A 23,484-nucleotide genomic window follows, 5' to 3' on the forward strand; every position below is an offset into this window, starting at 1 on the left:
ATAGCTCCCAGATCACAAAAAAAGGGCACTTCTTGCTTTTCCTTTCCTTCTGCATCCGATATCTGTGTCAAAGCAATATTATGCATCTTAGTTTGCAAATGGAAAAAAAGGCTACACTTGGAAAATATTTCTGATCTTAACATGTCCTCCTAAATGAGCTGAAGATAAAGCAGATTTAAATTATTGGGGGGAAAGTTTGCCTTTTTTTGAGGTGCTTTTGTTTTCTTTTTCTTTAATGCTCTGGGCGTATGATGCTCTAAGTATCCGAATTATTGAACACAGTTTGTAAGTATTTTCCCAATTCCTTTAAAAAAATGCTAATCAATTTTTGTATATTTTGTTGTGTATTGTTTGCTTTAAAATGTTCATTTGATTTGGGGTTAGCTTCAGTCCCCAATCTGGGACCAGTGAAGTCAACTTCTAAGGCTGCTTATAGAATTTACATAAGAAATATCTTTTATTCCATTGAAAGCATTTTGAGGTCTCTTTTCTCCCTATCTCTTTTCTCTGCTCTTGGGATAGGGTTTAATTGCTTCTCCCCCAGGGAGAAGGCTTCTTAAAATAGCCTGTGGTTCCTCCATAGGGTGCTCTTTTTGAAAAGGTATGTTGCTGAAGTACAAACCCAGCACTTTCTTTTTTTCTTACTGCATTAAAGACAGAACAAGGTGTAAAAACATTCCGCACAAAAGCACATCCCACAATTAAAGCTGTGTTGGTTAGGTTGCTTTCAAAGAAGTTTTTTTTCTTTTCTTTTCTTTTTTTCTTTTTCTTTCTCTGTCTTCCTCTCTCTCTCTCTCCTCGGAAGCCTCCTGAATCTCTCACATGCTAGTTGAGCTTTAATAGGGTGGGGAGTAATGGAGAACTCATCGGATCTGTAATAGCTCTTCACTTGACTGCAGCCAGCAATAACAGCGGGAGCAGCCAGAGATAAGAGAGAGAGAGGAGAGAGGGAGAGTGTGTGTGTGGAAGAGAGAGTGAAGAGAGAGGGAGAGGGAGAGAGAGGACACGCACTCTAAAGCTGCCACTTTTTTTTTCCTCCCCTTCACTCTTTCCCCCCATCCTAGGATCCAATGATAGCTGGACAAGTCAGGAAGCCCTTGCTGTCAGCGCGGAGTGAAATGAATGCGGAGTTGAGAGGTGAGGACAAGGCTGCTACTTCAGACAGCGAGCTGAATGAGCCTCTGCTTGCGCCTGTGGAATCAAATGACAGCGAGGACACTCCCAGCAAGCTCTTCGGTAAGTCTGTCTAGGTATTTCATTTCAGTCCTACCATGTTGTCCGGAAGAGCAATCCAGCCCCTCCCCCCCCCCCCCTTTTTTCCCCCTGTTGTTCATTCAATTTTCTCGTAAGTACTAAAGAGGAGCTTCACATCTTGGAGGTGCTAAGCCACCGAAGCCGATTCCAGCTGCCTGCGAGGATGTCCTCCAAACTTTTACAAACAAGGAACTTATTCGCTGCCCATTTTGACTTGTCAAATATTGCTGGCATTCCCCAGGCTGGAAATTATTTTAAAAAAAGAAAAAGGGAAAAAAAAGAAAATGGTAATGATAATCAGGAAATCAGTTTCATTTTAAGAATTGGTTAACATTTATTGAATAAATATCGACTCGGTTTCGGGTTGCTTCGCAGCCTTTTGTTAAGGGGAAGGAGAGTAAAGAATTATTATCTGTAGTCAAAAGACTAGAGAGGAAAACTGGAAAATATCGATACAAGTCTTGCTATGCCAGGTAAACAAAAGGTGGCTACGGGAATTGCTCAAAGAAATAAACATTTTGTCATCCCAGTCAGAATGAATATCTCTTCTTTTAAAAGGGTGTTGAGGGAAGAAAATGGGTCTCTTGAATCCCTCCCCTGCCCCTCTCCCCTTTAACATTATGTTTATAGCCTCATACTAAATGGGGAGGCAGCACACGGGACCTTTCAGGAATCTTTGTTTCATAAACAAAACAAGAACAAGCAGAGTGCCACTCCAGCAAAGACATCTGTCATTCAAACAGATGACAGTCTGTAAGCCAACTCAAGCAACTGTGATCTCTAATCAGAAAGGGGAGCGGGTTGTTGAGGCGCGTGCCTGAGTAATAGATGTTGATAGATGTCTCTGCTGGAGAAGCACTTTATGGTTCAGACTGACATTAGGTTTTCAGAACAATTGCTCCTGAAACATTTGCTTTTAATTATTTTTCTGTGTGTCTGTGTGTGCAAGCACACAAATCTGTATATATACTAACCATTTATATATAGGTATATAAATGTCATGCAGAGAACTGCATATTCTCAAGTTAAAAAAACAGTTCATGTGCCTGAACTTTCAAAGACAAACAATATCATTGCACAGACTACTTCATTAAGAGAGTTGTTAATTTTATTTAAGAAGTAGACCTTATTTATTTATTGTTTTAGTTGCTTTGATAGTTGTGTGACTCTTGGCCAGTTTCCACAGAGATTCTCCCTACTTTTAAATGCTCACTCAAACATCAGAGAGGTCTTTCAAAGAAACTTTGCCTTTTAAATTTTCTGTTGATAAAACACTGATTTGTACTTAAGAATATGACAGATTCAAGTGTCGAGAAGTTTTGCAAGGTTACCTTTTCTTCAAAAGTGTTTTATCTCTGATATAAATTTTCCAAACCTATATGTTAAGGTTTTAGCATTTTCACTCTAAAGAAGTATTTCATTATAGTTCAAGTTTTTATCTACATAGGAAGAGTTATGTTCTAAAAACACTCATTTGGGGAGGCTAATGAGAAAAGTCAGATAAAACTATAAAATAGAAGAAAGCAAAACCATGCTCTAGCTCTTCTGATGATGAGTATTCTAAGTAAGCACTTTGACTTTTAGAAAGTAATCAATTCTGAGTTCAACATAGCTGTAGATACTAAGTTATTTGTTCATTAACTTTGCATGTGTTTTTTAAAAAATAAATACATGTGTAGATTTGGGTTTGTAATCCCAACTTGTTTTCTTTCAAGTAAACCAATGAATCAATGATTAGTCTGGCTTTTCAACATTAATTTAGATATTCCAATGTTGAAAATTGTTAATAGATTTTTAAAAAAATTCTACTTCTTGCCGATTTGCATGTGTAGAGAAATAAGCTTTGAAAAAATGCCAGAGGGTCAAAGAGATTTGAATTAAAACTTTACTGAAAATATGTGTTGAGTGAAATCTTTATGGTAAGCCATATGCTAAGGAGGTATAGTTTAATTTAAAAATCATAGCGAGTTTTGGAAGGTACCCACCTTTATTTTGAGATTCTCAACTTGTAAATTTGTGGGAATGAACCCAGCAAAATCTACATCCTATATCTTAATTTCTGTTTGTATTTACTTGATTGTCTTTGGTCTCTAGACTACTTTTCAAATACAATGTGAATCTTTCCCAGTTAGGTAAAGAAGAAATCAGTAGATTAACAGTTGGAACACTTGAGAAAAAATTGAAGATAGCATTAGATAGAAAGAAAACACCTCAATGTTTTTGTAAGTTTTCCTTAGCTATGGGGTCTATTGTGCTCTTACTTTTAAATATTCCTAGAACTTAGCCTTGGAATTCTAGTTTATGGAACTGACTAAAACTTTCTAGAATAATTCTCAGAATTTTTAGCAACTTTGAAGACACAATTTAAGGGACTCTTATTTTATTTGATGTGCATTTGTTCAGGGCTTTATATTTTGCTTTTAGATGTAGTTCTGATTATGTTCTTTATTTAATAATGAAGAAGTGCATTCTTCTGGAATAGTTGAGAGCATCCATGTTTTTCTCTAAGCAATGATTTTTCTAATGTGCACTCTCTCTCGACCTATCATTCTTATAGATCATACATTGTAGTATTGAAAACTATGTTCCTCTGATTAAAAGGGCAGATTAAGGCAAATAATGTGCACATTGACATGTTTAATATCACGAAGAGACATCACCCAACAACAGGGGACAAGAAGAACTCAATTTTCCTACTATTCTTGAAATTTCAGTATAAGTGGGTTTCTTTATAGCCTATTCCCTCATCTGTATCTTGTTGAAATTAATAGTCCAGAGGATGAGCCTGTTTCTCTCACAGTATGGCACCTTCAGCCCAAAACTGCAGGAGAAAGGCTAATACTGATGCCCTCTATGGATAAACAAAGGAAATTCCAGGAACCATTGGGCTTTTTATGCCTTTCCTTAAATTGCACCTCTGCACTTAACAGCATCCAAAGGGAAACATACGGTGCAGAACGTTTCAGTGCTCTGAGCCGCTCAGCATACCAGAAGGAGAAACAAGAAGCCATATGCCAGCCTAAGTAGAAAGTTCAGAAAAGGGCCCTTGTGCTTTATAAAGTAATTACATCAGAGGAATCGTTTTGCTTAACTTGAACAGCCATGGAAACTAAAGTACACTTAGGAGAGATGAATCCACATTTCTTTGAGGAACATGTGGTGAGGTCGTTCGCTGTGATATCATTAAGTGGTGCATTATTTATTCTTGTAAAGCCTGTAGAATAACCATCTCCATTTGCAGTTCATGATTGTATTATGCTAAGCTCTGAGCCACAGGAAGCAGTACAGGGGAGCACAGGCTTGTACGTCTAGGCATTATCAGAGAATCTGGCGTTATGTCTCATGATGCTCTAGCTGTGTGATCAAGTGAGTGATACCACATAGGGCCAGTCGTTGAATATGTGACTAGTGATGTACATATTGGAAACGATTCTCAAAACTGGCCTTTTACAAACAATCTCCAAAGGAAGAGGTTGTTGTGTTTCTCTAGTGACATTTATAGCACTTGTGTCAATGTGGTGCTTCGTTTTTAGTTATGCCCATCAAGAATTCAGTGTTCCACATTCAGTCAAGTTGGATGCTAAAATTCAAATGGTAGCATCAACAACTTGGTCAGGAAAATGGCTGCAGAAAAGATAAAAGTAATATATATCCCCAGAAAAATATCTGTACTAAAGTTTCCCCATGTACTCCCAGCCAAAGAAGTGAGACCTCATAAAACATGCCCTAAATACTTCCCCCATATATATTTGAGATTTGAAAGATGATTTATTAACCGTGTTTCTCCTGGGAAAATTTTTTATTATTTAAAGTTAAATCTCATGATTGCTTTCCTTCAAGTTCCAACTACCTTGGATGGCTGTGTTAGTCTTGGTGGCTTGTTCTCAGTTGCACTACACTGTACCTGAATTGGGCACACAGCTCAAAAACTTGAGCTGAGATGGGAACACAACATTTATAAACATTGTACCTGAAATAAAAAATGTGTCATTGGTTTTCTCCTATGATATTGTGTTTTTCTAGGTTAAAAGAAATTGCATGCAATGATACTTGTGAGAGTGGGTATTTTCAATGCCATTTATCTGTGAACTATTAGAAAAGGATTGAAAGTTGGGCCAGTGATTCCTCCATGCTGGGAAATACACTATCTATTGTGTTTTTCTTTTCCTTTAGGTGATCTTTCTCACAGAAACATGCATTATAAGATTTTTTTTTTTTTCAAATTGCCATCCACTTTGACTTGATTAGAATTTATGGCAGTGGAGTCGTTTTCAATGACAAAAGGATAAAGGACTAAATTGTCTGTCACCCCTTGAGACAGTGGTCTCTGCAGGTCAGCGTGGAGGTCATTGCAGGGCATTATGGGGACTGCACTTCGGGGTGGTGCTGCTCTTGCCTGTGCGTGAGGGGAGGCCTTTATTATGGGATCACTGTCTTCGTTACTGTATTTAAACATCTCTCTCAAGGTTTCAATACCTTGAGTATTCATAATATTCTGATAAAATATGCTGGAGCCAGTAATCAGTACATAGGACTCAAGCCCAAGAGGGATTTAGCTGGGAAATGATGAGGAATATTCTCTAGAGAAATATATTTATTTAAAGACTGGACCACGCTTCTATATTTTTAAAAGTTTGGATATTATATCTATTGAAAATTCATACTCTTTTTTCATGGAAGAAAGTGTGTTTTACTAGGAAAATATTAAAACAGCATATTTTTGAGTCGACTAAATAATTTGGATAATAGAGTCTATGCAAAAACAGTTATTTCAAAGAAATCAGTAGAAACCCGTGTTTGTGAAAATAAGTAGAGTGCATGATAAGGTATTTTTCAAAAAACAATTATAAATAGTCAAACAGGCCCTTTATGTGCTGCTTTGACTACATGAGGGGGAAAATACATATTTAGATGCATTTCTTACATTTAAGAAAATCTAAAGCACTGAGATACCTTTTCAAAAAATCAGTGTGTGGCTGTGTATATTTAGACAAATTTAGTTTGGTGTTTTTTTTCATTATAATGCTGCATTGATAAATAAATCTACTTTAGCATTAATGTGTAAGCTTTGAAATAAAAATAAAACTGGAGAGAAAAGCACCGATGTTTAAATTTCTCAGCTTATTCGTTCATTGAGGTATGCTCTTTTCTAAGTGGCACTTCAATGGAGTATGTGGCAGAAGATTCAGTGGGGACTTTTTTAGTACCTCCCTTTGCTCTCTCTGCCATGCCTGGGTTGCTCAGGGCAGGCCTCCGTTTAAAGAAGAAAGTTCAATATTACAGTACCCAAGAACGCAACATGTTAATACATTAGTAAATCAGAATTCTCGTATGGTATTTTTTCCTTTTATTTCTAATGCTGTGGCTCTCATATTTTGTTGTTAAATGGTTTATAAGTTGAAAATAAGACAAGGTATTAGAAATCAGATTAATCTGCACACCATCATCCCTTTAAATGATCCTTTTCAGTCTTTTGAGTATCTTGGATGTTTCTGACTTAAAGGTTACCAGGAATTAGAGTGTTTCTGTAGTTCACCTAATCCAGTTTTTGTCATAATTGATAAGTAGAGCTGCATTCCAGATTCAAGCTTCAAGGCTCAGCCCTTAAGTCAATTGTCTTCTTTCTTAATTACCCAATTTAATTATAGACTTAGCACTATTCTTTTTAAGAAATGACCAAATTAAAATTTTTTCCCACTTCAGAAATAACATTTAAGTTGACTGTTTCAAGTGGGCCTTGTTTGTTATTATACAATAAACAGATAATTTGTGAGAGAACTGGTACTCTCTTTGATTGACGACCTTGCTGGTTTATGTTTGGGGATTAATAATACATCACACATTCACACATTAAAAAGAAAGTAGATGTGAAGACGAAGGTAGAGAGTTCAGTTCTGCTGTTGGGCTGCCCCTGATTATTCAGACCTTCTCTGGGAATGCAGAGGCAATCAGAGGAGAAGGCACATTTACCCAAATATGCACCTGGCTCCACTTAACATGGTTCTTGATATTTTATGCTAAAGAAAAGGATAGCAAAGTGTTTAAACCAAACTGGCACCCTGTCAGGGGGCAATCTGTATAAAGTTTCCTGCTGTCAGGTTAATAAATTTTTTAAAAATATCCAAAGGCAGAAGTAGCTTTGGAAAGCTCATAGTAACAGTTGCCATTCTCTAGTGGCCAGGTTTCTCCTTAATATCCAACGTGGCTCTGAAATTTTCTTGTTTGTTGTTTTCTTAGGTTTTGTACTTTGCTGGTGTTTTTGTTCAGCTGTCCTTTTATACGTGCCATTTTGGTCTTACTTTTTAAATGTTTGTCCTTTAACATTTCAAATGTCTTTTCTCTTAGAAACAACTGAGCATAATTTGTTTTAATTTTTCATATGGTATTTTACAGTTGAACGTACACCTCATCATGCCTTGTCTCTGAATGAGGTTCTAAATCTATCAATGCTAGACTTTTCCTGGGAAATATCATCAAGTAATATTTACAGTAAAATTCACTCATAAAGGAGTATTTGGGCTTTGGCTATATGGGGGCATATCTGATTACTTAACATGTGACCTGATTCTTAATCCTTTAAATGCAAACTCCCACTTTCTGATTGTCAGTTTCTCCAAAATACCGAACATTGGAGGACCTGTTTGGTGACATCTCTTACTCTATGCTGTCATACTATTGTGACCTATCAGAAATGGACTCAGGCTTTTTAGTGTGGATGCTGATGCCAGAAAGAATAACACTGAATCTCTCTTGGTTATATAAAATTTGTCATTTTCAGAGTAACGGAATTTAACTTTGTTTTTTAAGTATTAAAAGATGATTTTTAAAAACACACTACTCAAGATACATAGCACCTGAGATCTCTTTTTAATAATTAACTGATACTATTTTCCCTAGTATATTATATGTCTGTATTTTTTTTGATAATCTAAAAGAAAATCTATACTCAAAAATTGTACAGTCTTTCTTTTTTAAGAGCCTTAAAGGTCTTATACATAAAAGAATATACTATAATTTTTTAAAAATTAGAAACATGTAGCAATGTGACTAACACAGTCTAAGTCTCTTTTATGAGAGGACTGCACTGTCATCAAAACTATTGAAAACTATGAGGAAAAATTGATCAGATTACAATAAGAGAAACTAAGTAATGTCATTACACCTCAGCTAGCTGCTTAAGCAGTTTCCTGAACTGAAGGCTATATAGAAGAATCTATGGAATAACAATCTTCGGAATAAGAGTCTATAATGAAAACTGCATTTATTAAGACAGTTAAAACTTGTCTTAAAAAAATAACCTTCCAAAAAACTTGTTAGTTTAGTCTGAGTATAAGGTAGAACATGAGGGTATTTTTAGGACCCATAAAATATGCTCCAAAGAGCCAACACAAAACGACTTCACAATTAAATTAACATGTTTTTTCTGACATATGATGTTTGGTATTAGTATTTTCTTAGTGTTTCTTCTTTCCCTGTAAAACAATCAGTGTTTTTTATTGATTAGTGTATTTTCCAAATATCTTATATTACTTTAATTGCATTCTATTAATGAAAGAGAAAGAGAGAAAGAGAGAGAGAGAGAGAGAGAGAGAGAGAGAGAAAACAATTGTGACAAAAGTTTGTGAAAGCCAAGAAACCCATATTTAAAGACTAAGGTCAATACCGAGTTTAAAAATAACGATGGTGTTTTTTCCATTTTCTTATCACTTCCATACTTTATTTTTGTTTCCCTATATTTTCTTTCCCAGGCACTCAGAATGCAGTGAATAAATATAATTCTATCCATGAAAAGCATTGTGGGCACGGAGGGTGTTTATCTTCTTATTTTCTCATACATGTTGCTTCAGATTGTTTTACCAAATTTATATTGTTTTCTTATAAAATACATTTATAATAGTAATTTTTCTTTTAGTTCATGCTATCCATACATTATTTAAATGTACCTCTACTGTACTTCTGTATATTCAAAAAAAATAGTTCCCAAGTAAACTTGTCAAAATTAATAGTTTACCAGTAAAAGGCAACTAATTATATAGTGTTGCTTCAGGCATGGTTAGGCTAGAATCTAAGTGCCAGGGTCTTCTTATATATTGCTCTTCACTGAGCAGAGGAGACAACAGGATTCCTCAGAATTTGTGCAGTTTAATTCAGTAGAGTAATTTAAGTTTGTAAAATATTTGGCTTATAAACAATTTATGTATTTTTAAAAGCATACTAAAATTACTTAGGGAAGACTCTTGGGACCAAAATATTGAGACCCTAATTTTTTGTCCATTTGTGGGATATCCTTATATGCCAATATAAACCTTTATCCTTTTTTTAAGTAAAGGTAATTTATTCAATAGTTGGCACAATTTTTGATACACATTCCTGTAAGAATTCCACATGCCTAAAAAAATATATTTACATGTATCTGTGTCAAGGTAGAGTGGGTGGGTGGGTGGTGCAAAACAAAGAAATCACATTTTAACCATGTACCATAAAATAGTGTGGTATAATTAATCTCCTTTTGCAATTCTTGATGGCCACATATGTGGTGATTTGTCTTTTAGTATCGATATGGCAAGATTTATTTTTACAAATTAATGGTTTGGGGTTACTCATTGCAGGAGAGAATCATCACTGGCAGAATAGGAGAGAGGCTAAGGGATTAATTTGATTTAAAAATGCAAACATTTGAAGCTGTTTAAAAAGCATGAAAAATTATTATTGCAAAGTGACTTTTTGCCAAAATCAACTGAGGGTAGAAGAGAATAAAAAAATCAAATGGAAAAAAATACTTTCGTGTATTTAAACATGTATAGCTGTGGAAGTGGTGTGGGGAGCAAATTTCACTTTATCAAAACTCTCATTTTTTCTTCAATATATTTATTCCATGTACCAAAATAGCACAAAATAGAAACATATCAAAAAGGAAATATGCAGATTGCAAAGGAAAAAGCATGAGCAAAATAGAACATAAAACTAACATTTTTAATAGATCCATTTAATTAAACCTATGCACTGCACTGAAATCTGTGAATGGATAAACATCTGGAAAAACAATCATCTGGATTAAGTGAGAAAACTTCTCCTAACTTTTGGGAGGAAATATACGTTGCTGTTTTCAGTTTTAATTGGTTCATTTTATTCTGATTCCTAAGATTAAGGCAGGTTTTAGTTTCAAAACTAACCTAAGAATTTGTACAAATTTTCAGGTAGACTAGCCAATTTCTTTGCTGCAGCTTGGAATCTTTACTTCTTCCATTATATTGTGTATTCATGGTAATTTTCTAATAAGCCAACTGGAGTCTGCAAGCAATCAGAGAGGTGTTAAAAATTATATACCATGCTTTAAACGAGTTAATGTCTATGGCTGCCTGCTTGGAAAGAAAAAAAAAAATGGAGCTGGTCAGATTGGAGACTGCTGATGGCATTGAGACGGGTGCGCTACCCTGGATGGTAGCTACATGTCTTGTCATCTGTAGTGTATCAATATGTTTTTATAATGATACAATAACCTGAACCCTGTAACGGTTTATGGTCCTTTTGAGAATTCTTATGGATTCTTAGAGTGACGGAGGTCTGAGAAAAGATCTTGAAAGCTTTCACAAAATCTGGCTGGGTGACAGAAAACTAGCCTGACTGTGATTTAGCTGCTAAGGACTCCTATTGACCGGGAACATCATTAAACTTTTAAGTTAAAACAAAAAACCACGAAGCAAATGGTAGATGCGAAGGGCGAGGGGTACTCAAAGTGACGGTGGAAATTAAAAAGTGCTGAAGGTTCTGAAATAAGAGGCAAAAGGCAGGAAGCCCATTGTCGACCCCAATTTCCTACTTAGAAACAGGGTTTGTTTATATACTCTTCTGAATATTTCAGCATGTGTTGGAAATCTGTATTCGTGCATTTTCTTCATGGAATCTGTCAGAATTGATTGTTGCTCTTTCATTTTTCCCTGGCTATTTTTAGCCAATGATAAATAAAGAACTCGAATTGTGAATCTGGCACCAGTGAGATATGAAACCAGAAACAGCAGGCAATAGCCCTGATGAGTAACTTCACATCAGTATATGCACGCAGAGCTCATTCCCCTTAACATTTGTAATACTGCTAATTTCTGTGGGCTTTTAAAAAAAAATACACTTCCACATGAGCTCTCAAAACCCATAAAAGTGTGGCATGTAAAGTAAATTGTTTGTCACTTGCCAACGACCTGCCATATTTATTGTCAGGAGAAATGGACATTAGTTGGAAAAGCAGTTGTTAAAGGCCAAACAATTTTTAAAGATGGCAAAGATGCGCGAGGGTTTTCCTTTTTCTAACAATGAGCCACCCCTTCAGACATCAAAAGACAAGATAATAAGACACTTCAAGCACAATTCAAGATTATATTCAACATCTAAAGGCTCATCTCTTGTCAGTTTGCATTTACTCTCCCAGGGATGTAACGCTTCTATCATCTTTCTGTCAAGAGGAGTCTGGCAGAAGAAGCAAGGGCTCTTATTTCACACACTTAGGGTTTTTTATCAAATAGCCCACACTCACTCTGATTCAGCCAAAATGGGGGGGATAATTTGAAGAAGGTCATGCACAAGTACAAAAATCTCATATTGATTTGTGTGATTAGAAGGCATTAAAATTGCACGTTTATGTTAGTGGCTGAGATGTTTTGTCAGTTTATTTGGTAATACACTTTTGCAGTCTAGAAAAAAAGATGACTTAAAATTTTAAAATAGATGACTGAAAGCCAAAATTGTTTGTTTTAATGTGGCCATCTTTGAACATTTAACAAGTGAACATAAAAATAATTTAATGCTTTTAGCTTCACAATATTTGCAATTAGCTTCTGTAATGAAGTACTTCATGCAGTGTAAAAGAAAAATAGTACATCAGTGTCTATCAGGTGAAATAAACATACGTGTGAAATTGTTTGTAATACTTTAAAAATTGATTTCATGTATATAATATATAGATAAGAGGTGATGACATTTTCAATATAAATTTAATTATTCAGCTATTTTACAGTGGTTATCAAAATTTTTAAATCTTTGGAATTACAATATCACTTTATGCCATTCTTAGTATATATATATATATATCCTCCTTTCCAGAGAGCCTACTAAAGAATAAGAGTTTTTCTTCTTATTGTCAAAATTTATCAAATTTCCTCTTTTGCTTTCTGATAGTCACAAAGCTATACAGGAGAAACGTGTGTGTGTGTGTGTGTGTGTGTGTGTGTGTGTGGGTGGTGGAGGCATAGAAGTTAGGAGAACCAGCTTTTCCTCTCAAAATAAAACAATTGATGAAAATAAAACCATGATATCCTGGGATCGTTTCTATATTGAATCTTTGAAATTACTTTTCCTAGGAATTTTCATCAACTGTGTCTCCACTTCTTATATTTCTCTTCTTTGCTGCGAAGTGTTTTGAAACTGACCTTCTTACTTGTGTACCATTTTCACACATCAAAACGAAGGAGATTTACATATGCACAGTGTCTTTATTGCACATAATAGAGATGAAAACCCCATTTGATCCTATTTATTTTAGGTTCAGTTCTGTACTATACAGTTTATGTATTTAACATTCAGTGGTAAATTCATCCATTCAACAAATATTTTCTGAGAACCTTCTCTGTGGCAGGTGCTGTCCTGTGTTCTGGGGACTCCATGGAGAACATACCAGACAGCATGGATAGCATAGTTCATCCACTGTGACAGTTGTTCAGAATGCAAAAATTAGTAAGGTATGGCCACCCCACTCTCAAATAGCCCACAATCAGCATTATATAATAACCTTCTATTTCATTTCATCATATCTAGTATCTCTTCAAGAAATCTTAATCTTCAAAGTCACGCATTACAGAGGCTGTTATTGGTCAGAATTCTCATTATTTGAGAAAAAAATATTATCACATTAAAGTGATAAATTACATTCACAATGTTTTTACCATAAAGTTTGGTCTGTATGTTGTGAAACACACATGCTGTGTTTCTGTGATATTCTGTGATATGTCCAACAGGAGAGTGGAAAAAATACCTAGAATGGTTTTTCCTTCTTGTTTCTCCTACCTTCATTCTCCTTCTCAAATTCTCATTTATCTCATAATACAGTGCAGTGTCTCAAGACTCTGGAGTCCAGTCTGTTTGGATTTAAGCCTGACTCTGCCACTTACCAGCTGGCTGAGCAAAGTCCCTAACGTGCTTAAGCCTCACCTTCCCCCCCCCCCCCACTAAATGGAGCTGTAGATGGTACTCACTACTCAGGGCAGTCTCAAAGTTGAAATGAAGTGACACTTATAGAGCCCTGTAGAGTGCCTGGAATGTAACCAGCACTCAATGAACAACACACTTTATTAAGAGTTGAAAAGGATTTTGCCATTTTTAGAAAGAAATTGATTAATTTTTCGCAGTAGACACAAGAAAACCAACAATGAAAATTCTATGTCCTTTGCAATTAGATTTGCTTCTCCCTAAAGAAGGATCAGTCTTCAGGGATTTCCGGCCAAAGAAAAGTTCTGGGGCTCTTTTCCTCCTGATGACATCATCCCTGTCTTCCTCAGGAACATTAGTCACTGCCCGCTTGCAAAGCCCATTCAGGAAAAGATTCAGACTCATAAATTAAGCGGACAGTAATTCACTATCTTCTTGGAGAGCATGTGGGTGAGGGTGGGAAGGAGGGAAGAGGGATGGTGACGTGTCTTACTCTTCTCTAAATTTAAAATGTTGCAGTGTGTGATTCTGTCAAATAATAGGGATTTTAAAAATAATGTTGGCATTGAGAAGTGATATGAAACCAGATGTCTCTTATATAATAAGATATAATAATAATATAATAATAAGATATAATAAGATATAATATATATAATAATATATAATAAGCTATAATGCCTCTTATAACCATCCGGTGGTTCGGTCAGATACCCTAGTGGCTGCCTGCCTAACTTTGGGTGGACTTCCTGAAGGCATGTAAGCTGTCACTCCAAGGGAATTTGCCATCTCCCAGGCCAAACACTTTGACTACATTGTTGCCAAAATTCAGAATAGAACCTTTGTTTCCAGTTAAATGCTCTGAGATCTTTTGTAGGATGCTTTTGTGACCATATCAAGAAGGCTGTAGAAAATTTCAGAGAAAAAAAATCTCCCCTCAAAGTCACGTGTCATAAGCACTGTGCAGGGGAAGGTATTGTAACCTGGGTTCAAACTATTGCTCTTGACCTAGACAGAGAGGTATGAGCTCTTATGATTCTGCCTCCTCTTCTGTAACATGAGAGTTGAAATACCAATCTGATAAGGTACTGAAAACTAGGTAAAGACAGTAAGGTGCCCGCACAAAAGAATGTTTAAGGACTACAAGTTTCTTCCTTCACCTGTTAGACCAATGTATCTTTCTCAGCCTGGGAACTGTTACTCTAATGGAGGCCCTCAAAGTGGTGTGGATCAGATATTGATGACCAGACAAGGCTGGCAGGCGAGTTAAGATAAGATCCTCTTTCCTGATCTAACTGTCCCTATAAAAGCCAAAACTCAAGCTAGGCAGAATAATTTCTGCTCCAGAAGTAAGGGATTCCATTAGTTTGTACATCTTCTCTGTCCCAGCAGGAAGCTCTTTTCTATCCCCAAAGTGAAACACTTCTCCCAAGGTTTAGTCCAGTACTGGGTGTTGTGACATAGCTGAAATTAGAAATCCACAGTGGCCTCCTTCCTTAGGAAATTTTTATAGCCAACATTTAGTGTTTTCTAGTCTTCAAGAATGAACAAACCCTTCATATTCTATTTTAAAAGAACAAACTAAAATGAAGGTGGCGATCCTAAAAACAAAATCTATCATTGCAACATTTCAAAGACTCAAACATGCTTTTAATTGTTTAGTAGCTTAAATTGACATTGGAAACCATATTTTGGGGAAAATACATTTTTTATCTTTATTTAGAGATTTTGGTTGAAATTACCAAAACTCAGTTCTTTCAATATATACCAAAGAAGTCAAGAGCATAAGGGGAACATTCTTGTTGTTGCGATTGTTACCATGGCAACTGTGTTTAATTACATATTTATGTCTCATGTTTATTTCTCAAAAATTAATGACTCTTTTAAAACCATTTACTTAATGTGTCAATCAATTTCAATAAATGTATGGTGATATTAAAAAATAAATCATGCTTCCAGATTGAGTTAATGCACATTTGTGTTAATATGAAGTGGAAGAGACAAACCCTCCTTCAATACAATGGCAATGAATACTTCTTTCATGTGCTGTATCTATTTGATTATTTTGACTTTCTTCCCTGAATTTGTAGGATGTCCTAGATATTATGGGTCTTGCTGTGGTCTTGTCAATGGGTAACCAAACTTAGATCTGTTCACACTTGGCTGTACTTCTGGAGAATGTTGGTATAGGAATGATAATCTTGCTGACGCCCATGCCTGCATCCCAGAGACTTGGGAAGCTGAGGCAGGAGGATTGCAAGTTTAAGGCCTGTCTCAAAACAAAAATAAAAAGGACTGTGGTTGTAGCTCAGTGATAAAGCATCTCTGGGTTCAATCCAAAGCTGCAGAAGCTCATGTAAGATTCCTCTGTTCAGGCATTTATGCTATACTGAGGGAAGAAACCCCATGTTTTCATGTCATGTTGCATTAGGTCCAGATTTCTTTACCGAGCTTCATCCAGCTCAGATCCCTGTACCATTCCCTTCTAGTCACTACCTGAGAGACCTTCCAGGGAATGTTGTTCACTGCAGGTGAATCTTGCAATATTTCAATATTTCACATATTTATAATATTTTATATTTATAAAAATTAAGTTGTATTTTTAATTGGTTTAGACTAAAATTCAGCACTTAAGGGGATAATTGCTTACTCTAGGCAAGACTGTTTTAAAAACAGATTTCTCTGCTTTTACTTTTCATGATAGTTCAAAAATCTTTCTTCCCCAAGATCTTTGATACTTTCCTGGTCTTAAACAAGACTGTGTAGGCTGGAAAAATGGAGTGGGGAGTGGGGAGATGCAGTTTTCATTAGGAGGGATACATTTTAGCATCTATTGCAGTGTGGTCACTCAAGTTAATAATGTATTTTATAAATCAAAACTGCCAAAAGAATAGTTATTAAATGTTCTTACAGTAAAATGTGTTAATTAGCTTGATTTAATCATTCTACAAGTATATGTATGTCAAAGTATCACATCATACCATATAAGCATATACAATTATTTATTAATTAAAAATAAAATTATACAAAAGAATTTGCAGCATACCTTCTTCATTTAAAGCATTAAAACAGACTTCTACATTCTACCTTAAGGTAATTTTTCTGGGAAAGTAGCAATAATTTTATAATATCTTTTGGAAGGACACCTTGGTCTTGTGATCATTCAGAGTTTCATTTATTTTCCCCTATCTGCTATCAGCCTTTTATAAAAAATAAAATCTATAGACTCTATATAGCAGTGCATTGTCAGCCAGTATCACTTCATTGCAATTTGGTGAAAGGGGCCAGGTGTGAATAATCATTTTATCTTTTAAAATGTTCTCAGGTTCCTTCTAATGAACTTATTGAGAGGTTAATTTTGAAAAAATTAACAGTTATTGAGTGTGCCTCAGCCTGCCCTCTCCCCCTCTTCTTGGGGTCAAAATATTTTGGCTAAGCCTCTTGATTTCCCACATTGCAATGAATCTTGCCTTCCCTTGTGTTCCAACTATTCTCTCATTTTTTTCACCTCTTTTGCAGTCATTCCCAGTGTTTGCCTAGTATTATAATGACTTGTGCATTTGTCTGCCTCCCTTGCTGGGTAGCAAGCCCCTAGAGGACAGATAATAGATCTTGCATATATTAAGTGCCAGATAAATGTTTTTTGAATTGAACTGCTTCTGAATTGGATGTTTCTGGACATCATCCACACTTGGTAAATACTTACTGAATATTAAGGGAAAATAGACTACCCACAGGAGTCTACTATCCTACCTAGGGACAGTAGTAAGAATACATATGTGCGTGTATGCACACGCTTGCATGTACATGCACATGTGTATACCAGCAAATATTAATAATGAAACAAAAATAACAAAGAGCTTGTTCTCATAGTAAACAAATATTTATTGAGGATTTTACCAGGTTCTGAAAATACAGTGATAAGTTTGAATTGAGCCCTGTTCTCATGGTCTTTGCGGATGGTAGAGAACTCAAGTACTAAGCAATGACTGCCTGGAAATTCAATAGTTTGCCATGGTGATAAGTGCTTTGGGAGGGAAGAACCAGATGTTGTAGAATGAATAATGGGGGGAAAAGCATGACTTTGTTGGTAGGATCAGCCATTCTAGTGGACACTCAGTAGACAATATTTTGTCAAGTTATTCTTCTTCCATTGGATACAGATTTGGTAGGACCATCAAGCAAGATGTTCCATCTTCCCCTGAACAAAGAGATATTAACTTCCCCAAAGCAGATGACCCAGTTCTCTCTCCTTGGAAGGTAATTCTTGTACTGAGTGCCCAAGAATTGACAAGCAGCTGGAATGGGTCTAGGTAGTTGTGCCCCAAGAAAGTTCCCATTGATTTTTACCACCTTGATTCCCCCAAAGAGTCTGTGTTAATAGCCTATCAGAGAATTAGATCTTTCTTTTGCTTTCTCCTTGGACTCTGTGAGCCACCCCATACCCTTATAATACATTCTTTTCCCCCTCTTTCTCTCTTCTGCTTAAGTCAGCCCAAGTGGTTTCAGGTTACTTGCCATTGAGGAATATTGGCATATTCATGATATATGGGCTGTATTTAGCCAAGGTATTTTTCTAAAACAGATATCTCAAAGTTAGAACAGATGGGTTTTCCAGGTAGGGTAAACTGCATGAGCAAACGAATAGAATGAGAAGAGTCATGTTCAACCACAACTTTTTCTAGTGAGAAGTAAAGATTTAGTCCTTCCCCAGAGGGAAAGGGGCAGGGACAGGCAGTGTTAATGACAGATGCTGAAATCTGCCTTCTGAATTTGCAATGCTGGCAAACGTTGAGGGAAATGACCTACGTTCAAAATTCTAGAACTGCTATTCATTTCTCCTGCTTAGCCTCAGACCCAGGCAGAGCCCCATTACCTTTAAGAAAGTTCCCTTTGGGCTGGGGATGTGGCTCAAGCGGTGGCATGCTCACCTGGCATGCGTGCGGCCTGGGTTCGATCCTCAGCACCACATACAAACAGAGATGTTGTGTCCGACGAAAACTAAAAAAGAAAATAAATATTAAGATTCTCTCTCTCTCTCTAAAAAAAAAGTTTCCTTAGCAGTACAGCTGAGTCTTAATGCACAAATACTGTGGTTACCATTATATAGTTGTTGTCATTATCTATTGCTGCATTACCCCTCCCTCAAATTTAAAGGTGTACATGAGGACAACATTTATTTTGCTCACAGATCTTCAATTTGGACAGGCTTGACAGAGATAGTACATTTTTGTTCAACTCAGTGTCAACTATGGCAGTTTAAAGGTTGGGACTGGAGTCACTTGCAGGCTTGTTTTCTCGAATGTCTGTGAGCTGGTGTTGATGGTTATCGGAACCTTAGCTGGAGTTGTTGGTCAGAATGTCTAATATGCTTCTCCACGTGAGCAGGGCTTCCTCAGAGTGTGGTGACTGAGTTCTACGGACAAGCACAGCAGGGTGGTAGGGGGCACAGGTAGAGAGACTACAGGGTGGAATCTGGCTTTCATAAACTGGAATTTTCTAACCTGGCCTCAGTCAACAGCACCACTTCTACTGCTTTCTATTTATTAGAATCAAGCCATTAAGGTTGCCCCAGATTCAAAAAGAGGGAAATTAAATTCTGCACTTTGATAGGAAGAGTGCCAACATATTTATGGGCAAATTTTAAAACCACTGTAAAGGTAATATTATTTCTGTATGTCTATTCCCTTTCTAATAAATTGAAATAAGTAAATGCATTTTGAAGGCAGTGTCCTCTTATTAGTGAGCAGATATTGTAATGGATCAGAGGATGTTGTTTGAGGCAAGGTTAAGTGGGAGATAACATCTTACAACATTTAATGAGTGTAGCTCAATATCTTATAAGATATTTGTGTGTTCAGTTCTACTGAAGGTTACCCTTCTTTTATCACTTTTATTTTCCTCGTAGAGATTAAGGGGTTTAGTTTAGATTTTGGAAACTGGGTCTTTACTCAAAAAATGAAAAAAAAAATAAAGGCAGTCTCTCATCTTTGAGTATCAGGGGCAGATGGAAGATAGAATCTGAAAGTCCACTATGTCCACACTTATGACAGACCATTGCTTATAGCAAATGAAAATAGATTTCCCAAACCTAACATATTAAGCTCAATACATTTCTCTTTGGTAATAACAGACAGAAATTTTACTTATAATAAACCATTTCTGAGTCCTTATGTCTACCACTAGACATTCTAAAGAAAGATGAGCTGGTCAAAGAAAGCAGCTATGTTTGAAGATATTTCTCATAATTATTGTTGTTTATAAGAAAGTCATTCACACAAGTTTTTAAAAATATTTTAAAATTAAACATATTGTATATTTGAAGATTGTTTTACTTCAGGATTTTTTCTAGTAATATCTAGGAGATTCCTTCTTCAAGCATCTTGAATTCTTATAAAAGCTGATTCCCCAGTTCCTAATGTATGATAATTAGAAGAGTCACAGCAGGCAAGAATGAGTATTCTTGATGTTTTATACAGAGGGCGTTAGGGTTTACATGTGGTATTCCCCAAAAGCTCACACATGAGACAATGCAAGAAGGTTTGGAGGAGAACTAATTGAGTTATAGCCTTAACCTAAACAGCTAATTAACCCCCGGTGGGATTAACTGAGTGGTGGCTGGAGGCTGCTGGGGTGTGGCTGGAGGAAGTGGTTCATTGGGGGCATGGCTATGGGGTATACATTTTGTATTTAGAGAGTGAAGTCTCTTTTTCTCTGCTTTTCTGATCATCATGTGAGCTGCTTCCCTCTGCCACACACTTCTGCCATGTTCTGCCTCACCTTGAGCCTTGAGGAATGAAGCTGGCCTTCTATGGACTAAGGCCTCTGAAACTGTGAACCCTCTAATAAACTTTTGCTCCTCTACAGTTGTTCTGGTTGGGTCTTTCAGATGCAGAAGTGAAAAAGCTGACCAAAACCGAGGGATATACAAATGATATATCAGATTCTTTTTGGCTCTATGGAGTAAAGTAGGGGAGCAAAGGTTTCCATTAAAACTCAGAATTAGGTGTGCTTATTCTAGCTGGGACTCAACAGATTAAAATTAGCTCCATTGCTATGGGTTTCTCAAATAGTGGCCAGGTCTTTATCAACTGAAAACGTCATGAACTGAACGCTAAAGTATTTTCACTATTATGAGAATTCCAGCCTCCAATCTCATTTTGCTGTCTCAATATTGTCCAACCCTCCTGTCCCCCTGGGGCAATACACGAGAAGCCAGGATGAAACTTTGTGGGGTTCCCACCTTTGTACATAAAACTACCAGGGAATGTGCCCAAAAGGGAAGGGGATGAGGGCATCAGAAAATGGTGACTTGGTGCTATAACGTCTTTTATCATATGGGTGTACCATCTTTATTTAATTATTCCTCTGTCATTGGACAGTTAAATTGTTTCCAATTTTTTAAACTGAAAATTTTGTTGATTAGATTCAGTTTATTTCCTTAATCATTTCCTTAGTATAAATTAATAGTAGCAGAATTACTATGCCAATAACTATGCATATTTTAAGACTCTCCAGAAAGTATATGCACATTTATACCCACAAACAGTGCTTTAAGACTGTCCATCTTTTGATTCTTTCACAAAATATGATTTTTATCATTATTTTTGGTCTTAAAGAATGCATAGCTGAGAAATAGTATCTCTTTTATTTTGTCATTCTTTGATTACTAATTAGACTTGAATAATCTGTGGGGCTTTTGGCTATTGGCAATATTTTTTTGAATTGTCTATTTTTAAATTTTTTATTGGGAAGTATTTTTTTATTGTTTTATATGAGCTCTTTCTATTAAAAAAAGATACCAGTATTTACTTCTCCACATTTTGTAAATTTCCATAGATCAAATAAGAATATAACGATGTTGACCAAAGTAGGATGGAAAAATATTTTCTTTTGAAAGGAGTAGTTATCTAAAGACCAACAGTTTGTTTACACATAGCATAGTACTACAGCAATTTTTTTTTTTTTTAATGTTTGTTCTTTTTTGGTGCAGGGGATTGAATCCAGGGCTTTGTTCATACTAAGCATGCTCTCTAACACTGAGCTATGCCCTTAGCCCAGGGGTTGTTTTAGTCAGGCTCAATCCTGACAGGAAAGAGATGACATACTCAAAGTGAGTAAAATTAAGGAAAGTTTAGTAATCATGCTTTTCACAGCAGTTTGGATACAGTATAGGGAAACACAAAGGACAGAGGAAACCCCTTGCCCTAAATTAGTAACACTGTATTCTTACTGCTTTGGACCCTTGCCCTCTCCCTTTACCCAAGTCATGTGGAAAGGGCTACCACTGTTGAAGAATGCAGCCTTCCCAAGAAGACCCCACAGGAAAGCACTAAGGAAGCATTCCAATTCCATTGTCTTCCCTTCCTCCATTGACAAAACCCAACCCAAAAGATCCTCGCCATAATTAAGCTTCTCCTCTTGCCAGATCAGCAAGATGTCTACAGAGGTTATTTGTTGGTAGTTTCCTCTTTCTTGTAAATGCCAGGTTCACACACAAAAAGTGTGATAGAGTAAAGTCTGCAAGCTTGTTGTATGAAAAGATATTATTTCTATTTTCTTGGTAAAAACTTATAAAACCTGTCTACAGGATGGAATAGAGGGTACTTGTCATGTGTACTACCAAGTCTCCCCCCACTCCATGGGTATAAAGTTTAAAGAATTTCCAAAATCTCTGTTCAGAGGAAAAATCCTCTGAACCCTGAAGTCAATAAACATGCTTTCTGAAAATTCCTCAGGTGTCCAGCTTATTCTGTCCTACTTAACTAGAACTAAGTGGAAAAGGGTAGACTATAATCTGTAGGAACAAATAGCTGTAGCACAATAGAGTAGAACTATGATTCTAGAATCACTCTCAGCTCTCCACCCTTGCCGCTTAGCTGTTGCTTAATGTCTATGACCTTCATCTGGAATGTAAGGATGACAATACCACCCACCTCACATGGTTTCGGTGATCATGGAAGGACTTAAAGCACTTGGTTTAGTCTTTTCATATACTGTATAAGGTGCATATTCAGTTGTGGGAGGGAGTCGAGGGTCTCAGAAAGCTAGGATTTTTCTTTCTTTCCTTTCCCCCTCCCCTTTAATAATCCCCCTTCTACATTGGATGCTAGTTGAGTTTTTTTTTAATTTATATATGACAGCAGAATGCATTACAATTCTTATTACACATATAGAGCACAATTTTTCATATCTCTGGTTGTATACATAGTATATTTACACCAATTCATATCTTCATACCTGTAATTTGGATAATAATGATCATCACATTCCACCATCATTAATTACCCCATGCCCCCTCCCTTCCCCTCCAAGCCCTCTTCCTTATCTAGAGTTTGTCTCTTCCTCCCATGCTCCCTCTCCCTGCTAGCTGAGATTTAACTGAGCACCCATACTATAAATAAAGCAGGGACCAATCCTTTCCCTTTCTTTCAACATCAGCTGGAGAATTCAGCACTATGGCTTCCACCCAGGATCCAGACAGGCCTGCATGTCTCCCTGCATGTGTACTACCTCTGACCACTGACCGAGAGGAAGCTCTAGGGTCTCTGGGCCATGTCCTGAAATATCTGATCACATTCCTCCAGTCTAGGCACTTTCCAGTTGTGGCACATACTCCCAGGGAGTTTTCACACAATTTCATTTTCTCAGAGGAGTTTTGAAATAAAACACATGCAACCCCCAAAGAAAAGTTTTCTTGTTCTCATGATAACCATGAGATAGATCTTCAGCTTTTACACTCAGAATTTTCTTTCAATATTTGCTTTGTAGATAAAGACTAAACAAAATCATTAACCTGACAAAATAAATATGTGGAGAGATTTGTGTATTGAGTATGTCATAACACATATATTTATTTGTATTCCTTTGATTTTTGTGGGGAGTAATAATCTGTGACAATAAGTACATCTTCTTTTGAAGCATTAGTGTAAGAGTTTCTCAATTAAAACTAGAAGAAAACTTCAAAAAAAAAAAAAAAAAACCAATGCAAGCAAAAATCACCTTCTGGAAGTCTTTAGTTGTCTCCACAACTAAATG

At 36.3% G+C, this 23,484-nt stretch overlaps 1 protein-coding gene across 1 annotated transcript in view; it reads left to right on the plus strand.

Annotated features, from left to right (window-relative positions):
- The first annotated feature begins 210 nt into the window (after positions 1-210).
- Pou6f2 (POU class 6 homeobox 2) overlaps positions 211-23,484 on the plus strand; it is a 365,917-nt gene continuing 342,643 nt past the window's right edge. Inside the window, 1 exon segment of the mRNA XM_048786478.1 lies at positions 211-1,236. Coding sequence (XP_048642435.1) covers positions 1,071-1,236 — 166 coding nt within the window. The 5' untranslated portion in view covers positions 211-1,070.

This window comes from Marmota marmota, unplaced genomic scaffold (assembly GCF_001458135.2).
Source record: "Marmota marmota marmota unplaced genomic scaffold, marMar, whole genome shotgun sequence".
In the NCBI taxonomy this organism is placed as follows: domain Eukaryota; kingdom Metazoa; phylum Chordata; class Mammalia; order Rodentia; family Sciuridae; genus Marmota; species Marmota marmota.